Source organism: Arvicola amphibius, chromosome 5 (genome assembly GCF_903992535.2).
Source record: "Arvicola amphibius chromosome 5, mArvAmp1.2, whole genome shotgun sequence".
NCBI classification, from domain to species: domain Eukaryota; kingdom Metazoa; phylum Chordata; class Mammalia; order Rodentia; family Cricetidae; genus Arvicola; species Arvicola amphibius.
Window position 1 is genome coordinate 147,048,697 of NC_052051.1, and position 12,753 is coordinate 147,061,449.

The 12,753-nt window shown below is 38.0% G+C and overlaps 1 protein-coding gene across 1 annotated transcript in view; it reads right to left on the bottom strand.

Moving 5' to 3' along the window:
* Nucleotides 1-12,753, bottom strand: part of Smad4 (SMAD family member 4) — a 57,563-nt gene that overhangs the window by 19,760 nt on the left and 25,050 nt on the right. The window contains exons 5-8 of the mRNA XM_038329527.1: nucleotides 10,119-10,331; nucleotides 6,174-6,293; nucleotides 5,955-6,071; nucleotides 4,544-4,594 (exon numbers count right to left, since the gene is read on the bottom strand). Coding sequence (XP_038185455.1) covers nucleotides 4,544-4,594; nucleotides 5,955-6,071; nucleotides 6,174-6,293; nucleotides 10,119-10,331 — 501 coding nt within the window. The remainder of the gene's footprint in view (nucleotides 1-4,543; nucleotides 4,595-5,954; nucleotides 6,072-6,173; nucleotides 6,294-10,118; nucleotides 10,332-12,753) is intronic.

The following is a 12,753-nucleotide window of genomic DNA, read 5'->3' on the forward strand; positions in this document are numbered from 1 at the left end:
GCCACACAGTAACATCCCAAATGTGACAAACTGTACTTCTGAGCTGAAATTAAACCTTCCCTTCTTATGTCACACATATTCTCTCATAGCAATAAGTAAAACAGAAACAGAGAACCAAGAAACAGGGTCACTGCTGTGATACATTTGACTGTGTGGTTCTTTCTGTGTGTCAAAGTTTGAAACTCTGACCTAGAAAAGCACTAGAACACTGTAAACAGAGCTTAAGGGGTCATTCTGGATGAGTATGGGCAAAGCTGAATGCCAAGAGAAATTCAGACAGTAGAGGCCAGGCACTCTTTCCAAAACTGGGTAGAGGCCATTCTATATTATAGCTTGTCTAGACTCTACCTGGATTATGCCTGTGTTCTGTAAAGTTTAGCGAGACCAAGCTTAAAAGTAATGGGCTAATGTGCTGGATGGACGAAGTCTCCAAACAGAATATGTAATCTGCATCATAGTTACTGCTCACAGCTCTCATCCAGGTCTACAGGAAGCACAAAAAGCAGAGCAGGAAATATGAAAACATGCAATTGCAACAACAATGTGAGCTTGAACCTACAGACAAGTGGCAGCAGCAGTTAATAAAGAGATTAGTCACCCAATTCTCTGCAATGGTGAGCTAGATTCTCACCTGTGAGTCAGAATAAACCCTTTCTTCCTTAAGCTGCAAAAAACAAAACAAAAAAAAAAAAAACAGGTATTTTGCCATAGCAATAAGAGAAGTAGCTAATATATAAAGGTACCTAATTGCCGGGCAAAAACCTGTCAAGCAAAAGAGCACTTACCAACGAGGAGTTAGTAAGGCACACAAAGGCATGCCCATGACGCCAACATTCAGGGAGCTAACATAGGAAGAATGTGAATGAGGCCAGCATGGACTACACAGTGAGTTCTAGGTCAACCTAGACTATACAGAGACACTGTGTCTTAAAAAAAAAAAAAAAAGAGTAGATAATTCAAAAATGTCTAAAAGCTTTGAAACATCAATCCAAAAAATTCACTGCAAATATAATTCTTTAAATATGTTTGTTTATAAAATTATACCTAATTGATTGCTTAACACCAGTTTTGAAATATTTGTGGATTTTCTTTTGATTTTTCGAGACAGAGTTTCTCAGAGATCTGTCTGCCTTGTCTCCTTAGAACTGGAATTGAAGATGTGTGCCACCACTGTCTGCCTGTAAAGTTATTTTCTATGGTAAAAACCTTTTAAAAAAATATTTGTTTGCATTTTGTGAGTATGTTTGTCTGCATGTATGTATGTTTGTCACATGTGCAGACCACAAAGAAGCCACAACAGTATGACAGACCCCCAGCACTGCAGTTACAGATGGCTGAGAGCTGCTACATGGGTGCTGGGAGCCAAAGCAGATCTCAACTGCTGAACCATCTCTCCAGCCCCAGCCCCCACAAGTAATCTCTTTAATGAAGATGTCATATGTCATGAACAGTAATAACCAGCAAACAAGCAGCAGTTACTGACTGAAGCAATTTTAAAATTACCCAACTTTCTGACAGTAATAAAAACTAGTAGCCCTTACAAGATCTTTGAGTAGGAAATGAAAACTTTGTTACAAATGAATATAATGCTGGGGGTGATATTTCCAAGTACAATGTATTTCTCAGTTTCTACTGAAGGCTAAAGCTACATTGTAGGCAAGTCAACTCAAAAAAGAAAAAATGGGTTTCTTTCAGCTTCCGTGTTCAAGAAAAAAATGTACTTTTATTATTACCAACTGAAATATCTGCCAATGCACTAAACCTTTCATTACTTCCCTACCACCTGCTTAATAACCTAGGCGTCACACTGCAACTCTTGAGTTTGAGGCTACCCTGGTCTAAATATAAATATTAACTGTCTGGACAGCCAGAGCTAGAGGGAGAAGAATATTTAAGTGATTTCTTTTCTATCTGTTCAATTAGGAAAGCAGACGTGTAAGCTGGTTACTGTAATTCAGTATGGCCAGCACTAGGTATGGGGCACAAACATGGGTATGCTTAAACTATAGTTAGGAAGGGAGAGTGAGGTGCATGACTCTAGCATGGTCTCAAATGTTTCTTGCCTCTTGATAAGTAACATCTTTGTTTACCTTTCTCTTGGAGTTTCTATTGCTATGAAAACATACAACCAAAATCAACTTGGGAAAAAAAGGATGTATTTCATCTTATAAGTGTCAAGTCAAAATCCATCACTGAGGGAAGTGAAGGCAGAACTTAAGTCGGGAACTGAAGCAGAGCTCACAGAGGAACACTACCAACTGGCTTGCTCCTCTTATAGCACCCACAACCACCAACCCACGGGTGGCACTGCCCACAGTGAGCTGGGCCCTCCCATATCAATCATCAAGCAAGACCTGAGTTCTAACCACTAAATGTGCAGAATTAACCTTTTCCTCCTACAACCAACTGGACAAACAAACAAAAAACAACCCACACAAAACCCCTTTTAGGATGCATTCACCATTAAGACACATCTGTATTCTATTGAAAGACAAGTATCAATGTCAACACGGGCTGCTACAGATGCATCCTCATGTAATCAATACTATTCTCTGAACATTAGGAGCAATTCAGTCTCATCATCCATTCTACTGAAGAATGAAGCAAATTTATCAAGAGGTCAAAGGCAATTGCTGAGCCTAAATCAAGTCTAGATGATAGCTGACTACCATATCTATTCTCACTGTACATTCCATTCAATAATAAGTCCATCTGTCCATCCGTTCTTTCTTCCTTTCTTCTTTTTCCCCCCAAGACAGGATTTCTCTGTGTAGTCCTAGCTGTCCTGGAGCTCCCTCAGTGGAGCAGGCTGGCCTTTTCAAACTCAGACATCCACAGGCCTCTGCCTCCTCAGTACTAGGATTAAAGGTGTGAAGCAACACCACCTCGCTAAGTTTTTCTTCAGAACCAGACCATCCTTATTCCTGCAGACCATCTCTAAGCTACACAAACACTAAAGAGATTTAAACAAGTACTGACTCTCAAGAATGCTGCCTCAGAGTCAGCAGAAATTCTCATTCTTGCAATTCCAAACATAAATTAAGATCTTGATACAATGTGTCCAAATATGAAATGTATTACAGCAAAATGCTCATTAAGAATTACATATACATTAATGAGCATCTTAAGACTGGCGCTGTACTATGGTGTCAATAAAGTCATTCTCTCTCTTGATCTAGGAATTACGTTACTCTCTAATTATAAAGTATGAGAAAAGCTGTATGCACACAGATCGTCTACCCAATTACTTTTAGGCAGGTAGAAAAAAAATCTGCAATCAACATAAGTAACAAAAACCCACTTACACAACTCTATGAGCTATCCTTTAACTATAGTTAAGGGTGACTGTAGCTATTTTTTTTTTAAGACTTTACTGAAAACAAACAGTTGTCCTATGTCCAAAAAGGGTGGTCCCAGAAGAGCCATCAGACACTAAAATCTGTAGATGCTCAGTCTCTTATGTAAAATGATGCCATATTTGCAAATAATATACAAAAAGGCATATGTAAATCATGAGAATAAATACTACATGGTCTTATATATAAAGGACTTGAGCATCCACCCCCAGATTTGCACATAACTTTTTAAGTGCAGCTGAAGTGAAGAAAACCAGTTACAAAGTCAGGGCTAGAGAAAGCTCTTGCCCTATTGTGTGTTACAGAGGTGCTTTGGCATCTCAAGTTTTCAGGGGGTCTCTGTTTTCCTGCTTCTAGAATTTAACACAGTATTTTCTAAATTTTGGTTAGGATCTGCATCTTTCTTCTTTTGTTGTTGGTTTGTTTTCCAAGACATGGTTTATCTGTGTAGCTTTGGAACTGTCCTGGCACTCACTCTGTAGACCAGGTTGGCCCCCAACACACAGAGATCCGCCTGCCTCTGCCTCCCAAATACTAGGATTAAAGGCGTGCGCCACCACTGATCTGCATCTTTCTTATAAAACAGTTACTTACAATTATTTTTGGTTTTAACATTTAAGATTCTTCTCTGACCTTTTAATTAAATTTAGCGCTCTCTCTCTCTCTCTCTCTCTCTCTCTCTCTCTCTCTCTCTCTCTCTCTCTCTCTCACACACACACACACACACACACACGACATAACATGTATGTGGAGGTCAGAGAACAACTCATGGAAGTCAGTCTCTGCTACCACATGGTCCAAGAGGTCAAACTGTCTCATCAAACTTGGCAACAAGCCACTCCACGCACTGAGCCGTCTCACCAGCCTCTTCCCTGTGTTTTTTAAGCGATAGGTCTGACACTATTCTACTTAAGCTTAGTTTAATTCTGCTGCAATGCTAAAACCTGGCAATTCTGTACTTAGTATCTGATTTCAAAACATAGTTTTTACTTTTCTTTCAGACAGTTAGTTAAAAATGAATTAAATATAGTCTATGTGTGATTATCAGCTACTCTTAAATTTCTGATTAAGTCATAACAAATATTACACTATGAGGTCAGTTACCCGTAAAATAATCACTGGCATACATGTACCAATTATCAAAATAAAAATCTACATACAGAAAATCAATACTGAAATATACTTACCAGGATGATTGGAAATGGGAGGCTGGAATGCAAGCTCATTGTGAACTGGCCCTAAAGAAAATATAATGAAAATCCCATTTTACTTATTAAAAGTTTTCCAATGCCAAAACTTTTTAAAAAAACTTTAAATATAAATATTATAAGTCTTAAGACTGGCTTAGATTAAGTTTATGCCATGTTCAAGAATTTAAAAGCTTATTTCTTAAATTTTTTGTGATACTAATAAGCTAACTTTTATGTGCTATCTGACACACGCTATTTAACAATTTATAAAGTCATACATGCAATACTTAATGCACGTTATAAATTATTCAATTCATGTAACATATTAGTAAATTTATAATGCAATGTATAATGATTTAAATTGCTAATATATTCTAGAAATAAGTGCTTTTATTTATTAAATTAGGGATACTTATGTGATGGATCAATAGCTATTATAACTGAAAGTTTATTAGTTAATACATTGTGCTAAAACCCTTACAGAATCACTAAATTCACTTCTTACAATGTTGCTAAATAAAATTACAGCCCTGGAGGCTTAATAAGTTTAAATAAGTGACCAGCAATCACAGAGCAAACCCAATACCCTATGTACTGGTCCATCAGAAATCAGATTCTCTGAACACTTGGAAAGACAGCACTGTAACTGATACATAACAATATGCATATAGCATGACCCTCCCCCCAAAATACATATCACACACACAAACACACACACCCATTTATATGACTGGAAGGAAGTAATACTAGAAGTGACTATGTCTAGGTTACATAAGATCTTAATCAGTTTTATTATTTATGCCTTTGGTGCTTTTCTAGTGTTTTTGATACTATTGATCATAAAATGAGGAAAAGAGATTTTATATTTATGAAAGATATATATCCCTGATTTTTTTTTCCCTTCATCCCTATACTCACGATTTTAAAATCAAATAAACAATGTTCCTATTCTGCCTGAAACTGGACTGTTTGTAGTGTCCTCTCCTAGTCACAACTGTATGGAGCATTACTCAACACCTATGATCTATAGCATCTACTGCATTGACTCTATGGTGAGGGAAACCTTGAGATCATAGTACTCAAGGGCTCCAGTTGACTGTAGGCGATAACACACAAGACCTAAAACCACACATAAAGCAAACAAACGAATGAAATCGATGTGGTGTTGATGAACCATCAGCACAGACAAATGAATGTACTCAGCGAACATTAGTGCAAAACAAATGTGTGAGAACCACTTAAAGGAACTCTTTACAAACAAATACTGAAAAAGTAAAAACATTAACAGTTTAATGAAATTAAATTGTAAGATGAATAAAAGATGTAAAACCATTTTTTAAGAAAATAGAAATTAAAGTCCTAGCTAGAAAAGAAAAAGGCCCTGCTTACAATGAAAACAAGAGCTTACAGTAATGTCCAGGATGGGGCGGCATAGGCGGGTGGTGCTGAAGATGGCCGTTTTGGTGGTGAGGCAAATTAGGTGTGTATGGTGCAGTCCTACTTCCAGTCCAGGTGGTAGTGCTGTCTAAAAATTAAGGCCCATATGCATTAATTTGCTTTTATAAAGGCTGCCTAGGTTTTTTTTTTTTCTCAACTACTTAAAAGATTTTAAAAAACATGTACATACTATGATGGTAAGTAGCTGGCTGACCAGTAAATCCATTCTGCTGCTGTCCTGGCTGAGGCCCTGAAGCTATCTGCAACAGTCCTTCACTATGGCTGCCTGCCAGAATACTGGCCGGCTGACCTAGAGAAACAAGAAGACATTAACATGGCATATGTATAGATGCAATTTCATGCTATTATACAAAAATGAAGGTCTAATTATGCCTGGTAATCCACAATTATAAAGGTGGGCCAAAAGTGGAACTCACCCATTGCCTATCAAATAAAAAAGCTAAAAGCATTTATAAAGGAAAACCTTCAGAAGTTATTTAAAATGTCCTTTTCTTAAGAAATGTTTTCCTGGGGCTGGAGAGGTGGTTTGGCGGTTAAAGAGCACTGGCTGCTCTTCCAGAGGACCTGGCTTTGATTCCCATCACCCACATGGTGGCTCACAGCCATCTATAACTCCAGTTTCTGGGAATCTGATGCCCTCACACAGACATACATACATACATACATACATACATACATACATACATACATACAGGTAAAACACCAGTGCACAATAAATGAAATAGGAAGGAAGGCAGGCAGGCAGGCAGGCAGGCAGGCAGGCAGGCAGGCAGGCAGGCAGGCAGGCAGGCAGGCAGGCAGGCAGAAAGATGTTTTCCTAACATTAGTGGCCTATTTCTTCACAGGCCCTCTTCAAATGCTAAGAAACACACGACACACCTAGGCTACAGCAACAGCTTCAGAAGCATTTCACCAGACCATGCTGGACTTTCCTGATCTGGATCTCCAAAACCCAGGCAAGAAAATGTTGACAACGGAAAGTTAATTATCATGACACTGGTGCTGATAATGGCAGGACAATGGCTTGAACAACAGCGAAAAGCACAGGAGGCAAGTGTTTCCAATGAATAGGATGGCAAGGGTGAGAAAGTTAACAAAATAACCTGCTCCACTGTCGAACCAACACAGCATTTGGTAAAACAACAAAACCTGGTCATCAATTCTGAAACTTTTTCCATGTTCTTTTTTAAAAAAATCAGACTCAATAAAGTCACTGTATGCCCAGATTTGCATCAAATCAGTTGCTCCTTCTGTAATTCACCAAGAAAATGATTTCATTTGACTCAAAATATATTCCATTATTTGCCATTTATAGGTTTTATTTTGTACGTGGAAAAGGCTATTTCTTAGAGCGAGCATTTGTCATGTTCACTGTATTTGGAGAACACTGCAGTGTTCTTACTGCTATTTGTCAGTGACACTGGTTTTCTCTCCTCATAGTGGGTGCAGTCAGAGGAAGAAACTACAAGTCACCGCAATCTAAACATCAAGAGAAGGGACTTGCCAGGCAGAGCGGCATGGCTACAACTCCAGCAGGAGAAAAGCTAAGCTCAACAAACTCAAGGCCAGCTGGGCTATAATGTAAAACTTCTGTCTCAAAACCAGAAACAATGAACAAGGCACATTTCTCCTCCCTACACAGCGTAATTCCTTAAAACTAGGACCTGCAAAACCACTGTAGTCCTCTACACTGAGAATCACCACCACGAACCAAGTGTATAAGATGTTAACAATGTGAAACCAGCTCGTGTAAAAACATTCCTCTATTTTAATCTAATTTCTTTTCTTTAACTCTATCAATCATTTTAGAAATAAGGAAAACTTTCATCGCAAATTCTAAAATCTACAATATTTATATTTCAGTTATAAAAATATACTTTAAAAAGTATTAAGACAGAATTGGATATATTTCATTCACATCTTTTTTTTGGCCTTCAAGCACAACTCTTCCTGCAGGGAGGGAAGGAAATAACTGAACAAAGCTCAGTCTCCAGGGAATGCAAGACAGAAGTGCATGCCTGGCCCAGAAATAATCTACACATAAGTGAATGCATCTATATTATTTTTCATCTCCACCATTTGGAGTCAACCATACTCCAAATAATCAAATAAAGACAGGACAGCCAGAGATGCAAGCAAGGTCCTATACTGCATACACATAATCTCAACATTTCAGAGGCTGAGACAAGGAAATCAGAAGTCCATAGCCAGCCTGGCTTACGGAGTGAAAGCTTGTCTCAACCCTCCCCCTAAAAGTATATACATACACATATATATCAAATGTGCATAGAAATTATCTGTGCTAAGATTGTACCACTGGAAAAGACTGCTTTCAAGTGGTGAAATGGACTAATGAGAAATTCTGAAGACAATTACAGGGCCAGACACATAGTTCAGTGGTAAAGTGCTTGCTTATCATGCTTATCAGGGGTAACACAGTGGCTTGGATTCCCAGCACTAGGGGAAATGTCAGGTGGTGGGATGGGAGCAAAACAATTCAGAAATAAATCTAATTATCACAAAGATTAAAATTTCAATGTTGAGTCTAAACTGATATGAACATAGATACTCCATTGTTAGGTAATAACAAATATCCATCTATATCAGTCAACTATCCCTTGACAATCTAGCTTTAAAAACAATGCTCTTAGTAATCAAATTATTACTATTTGTATGCTTGATATTTAAATTTAAAATAAGAGTAATAATTAGGGCTAGAAAGATGTCTCAGCAGGTAAAGCACTTGCCCTGCAAGCATGTGGACCTCAGCTCTCACCTATAAACCTACAAACAACTGGACAGACACAATAGTGTGTATCACTAACTCCTCCTATGAGATGGGAGGTCAAGACAAGAAACCCCTGCCCACTGGCCAGAGCCTGGCATATGTAGCCACAAACAGTAAGGGACCCTGACTCAAGCAGCTGGACAGAGAGGACAACAACAAAGGCTGACTCCAACTCCGCATGTACACCACAACACGTGCCAGCACTCACAGACACAGTAACTCTTTTTCTTTAATTTTTGAATTAAATAAGCAAATTACTCTACTTTACAAAGCAAAGTTCAACTTTTGGAATTGTAAAAGCAAATAACAATATAAACAAAACCAGATCACACTGTCTTTATTTGGGTCCCAGAAAAGTTGAGCCTGGGCTGGGGGTACAGCTCAGTGGCCAAGGTTTATCTGGCACGGGAGAGGTCCTAGCTTCAATTGACATGATCAAGAAACAAAGACAGGAAAAGAAGGAAGACAAAAAGAACAGAACGCAGACTGAGAACCCCCTATGACATCCTTTTCAAAGATGCACGTGTTAGCTTTATTCTGAAACTGGTTAAAATACTTGATGCCTTCCTGGGGCCACAAATGGTAAAAGCAAGTCTTTTTAAGAGCCTTTTCCAAGTAGTCACAATAGGAAATTGAGAAACTATTATAAAGTTACCCTCTCAGACAAAATAATGGACTAAAAGAAAGGTTTTGATTGTAGACTTTTATAAACACCTTGGTTCAAAGTTATTTGCTGGGCCAGTGATCGAGATGGTTCAGTAAGGAAAGGGTCTTGCTACACAAGCTCAGTTGCCTGAATTTGATACCAAGAACTCATGTAAAGATGGAAGGAGAAATGACTCTACCAAGTTGTCCTCGGACCTCCACAAATATACCATGGCCCACATGTACACACAAGCATGGGCATACATATACACAAACAATTACACACTCATACATATAATAATAAAAAATTACTTGTTAACTCCTTAAATATTTCTCTAAAATCTATCTGAAAAATCAGGAGACTTCTTACTTATGCAATGTAATAACAGTATAATCAAAGGCATTACATTTGACTGTATATCAACATTAGAAATTCTAAATAAATTATAAACACCATCTTCTCCAGAATAAACTCAAATAACAATTCAACATATCTCCCTGTGGGCTGAGTGGTATGGCTCAGGATTGAGAACTCATCTAGTTTGCACCTGGCCCTGACACCGAACCCAGCACCATAAAGACCACAACAAGTTTTTACTTACTTGGGGTTTCTCCAAGTGACTACACGTAAATACTCTAGGGTTAGGAAGACTTACAATCGTACTGAACTGCATAACTCACTTGTGGAAGCCACAGGAATGTTGGGGAAGTTGGTGGTACTGGTGGCATTAGACTCAGATGGGGCTAGCAGAGCTGGGGCACTGTATGTCTCCGTGGATGCACGATTACTTGGTGGATGTTGGATGGTTTGAATTGAATGTCCTTCAGTGGGCAAGGATGGCTGTCCCTCAAAGTCATGAACGTATTCATCCTTCACTAACATACTTGGTGGAGCTATGAGAAAAAAAAAAACACATTTATATATTTTATATTCTTCCATTTCCACAAAAACTATATACAAACAACATGACAAAATCTAAAATCAGCTAAGTATAAATAATTCAAAATCAGAAATTTTTCATATATAAAAAAGCATATTTTATCAGCTACAGTAACTTTAGAAATTTTTATCAATTATGACTCTCTGATATCTAAAGAACTATTCTTCAGTTTCCTGACAAACCTAGACGTGCATAATCATCTAAATAAGTAAAAACCAAATGCCTAGCAAAATGTTCACTCAGCTGTGAAGACCACTTACTCCTCAAGACAAACTGAGACGACATACTTCGCTCTGCCTTTCTGAACGTGACAGTGTACAGAGATAGAAGTGGGATCTAAAAGGTACTCAATGCCAAGACCTGGACTTATTATTTGAAACTGCTGTCCTGAAACGCCCCTTTAAAAAGTCAAACAGAAGCCAAATGTAGGGTGTTGGCCTGTAATTCAGCATTCAGGAGACAGGCCAGGAAGATCACGAGTCATCAAATTGAAATTTTCTTTTTGGAATCCCAATCTACATAAAAAAGTTTGATAAGAACTATCAATAATTAAATTTTTCAGACTTTAAAGAGCTTAAGGAACATATCTAGTGTCCAGGTCATGTAAAGTAGTATCTTTAGTAAACTAGGGGTCTATTTGCTTTGATTTTTTTTTTTTTAAGGGAAATTGAACCGTGTTCCTATCAGTTCTCTGTTCAGAGCCTTCTCGTATGGTCTTGACCCACTGTTTCGGGTTCTGCTGTCTATTTGTAGTAAAATTATCTTTTCATCTTTCTGAACTAACACTTGTAGGTAACTGAATTCTAGTATTAGGTATCTTCTTAGAGCTATCAAGGAAAGGCCACAAAGACCTTCTCTTCAACTGAAAACTAGTGTGTCACTTTCCTTATCCAGTTTTTTTTTTTTACTAAATTGTGACTTCTAACAGTAGAAATATTCCATTATTTATTCAAGCTTCTGCATACAACCTCTTTTTTTGACTTTTGAAACATGAAAACGTTATTTGTGAAACTCATATGTTGTAGTAGGGAGTGGAGAGATGGCTCAGTAGTTAAGAGAGCAGCTTGTTTATACCTAGTTTGGTTCCTGGCACCCCATATCAAATGGCTCATAACTTTCTATCACTCCAGTTCCAGGGGAACCAATACACCTTTGGCCTCACGGGCACTGGCACACATGTACACAAACCCACACAGAGTCACAAAAATATATACATAATAAAAAAAAACAAAGTAACTTTTAAAAAAAAATTTATTTATTTATTATGCATATAATATGCTGTCTGTGTGTATGCCTGCAGGCCAGAAGAGGGCACCAGACCTCATTACAGATGGTTGTGAGCCACCATGTGGTTGCTGGGAATTGAACTCAGGACCTTTGGAAGAGCAGGCAATGCTCTTAACTCTGAGCCATCTCTCCAGCCCCCCAAAGTAACTTCTAAGGGAACCAATATAATAATAAAAAGATGCTTAATACATTATCACGTATCAGTATATTTGCAAGTTGTTTCTTGTGTCAGAATTGTGTCAGAGTGGCACCAATGTTTTCAGAGTAAGCAATCATTTTTTAAAATTGGATTTAAGGCCCATTCAGTGAAAGGGAACCCATACCTGACACTGTTAAGGTGGCCAAAAACCTGAGACCAGGTAGTTCATAGGTCCTAGAGGAAAACTTAATACTATTCTACTACAAGAACATGGTAACAAAAGTACTCCTAATGGCATACTGCTATACTCACAGATCAATTAGTGCATCACTCAGCCCTTAACAGAGAAGCTTCCCTTGCAGTAGGTGGGAATTAACAGAGACTCACAACTGGACAATGTGCAGAGACTCAACTGAGCTGTCTAAATGAGGTAGGGAGGAGGGTAGGATGCAGGAGGAGTTAGGGAAGGAGAAGTATAAAAACAAAATATACTGTATGTAAAAAAGAACTTTAAATAAAAAAGTTGACCCTAAATACTCACTAATGTTGGGAAAATTATAATAAATAAAATCCTGTTCAGAACACACAGTGGTATATAGATGGCTAAGCTTTTCCGTTTGCTTGTTTGTTTTTATGATTAATCTATTCAACAAAATTCTGAATTTTTCTTCATAAAGATCTTGGCAAGGGCTGGAGAGATGGCTCAGAGGTTAAGAGGCTGTTCTTCTAGGGGTCCTGAGTTCAATTCCCAGCAACCACATGGTGGCTCAGAACCATCTGTAATGAGATCTGGTGCCCTCTTCTGGCATCCAAGCATACATGCAGACAGAAGACTGTGTACATAATAGATTTAAATATTTATTTCAAAAAAAGAATTCTTTAAAAAAAAGATCTTGGCAATATCTATTTAATTATTTGTTAAATGGACTATCTAATTAATGGCATCTCT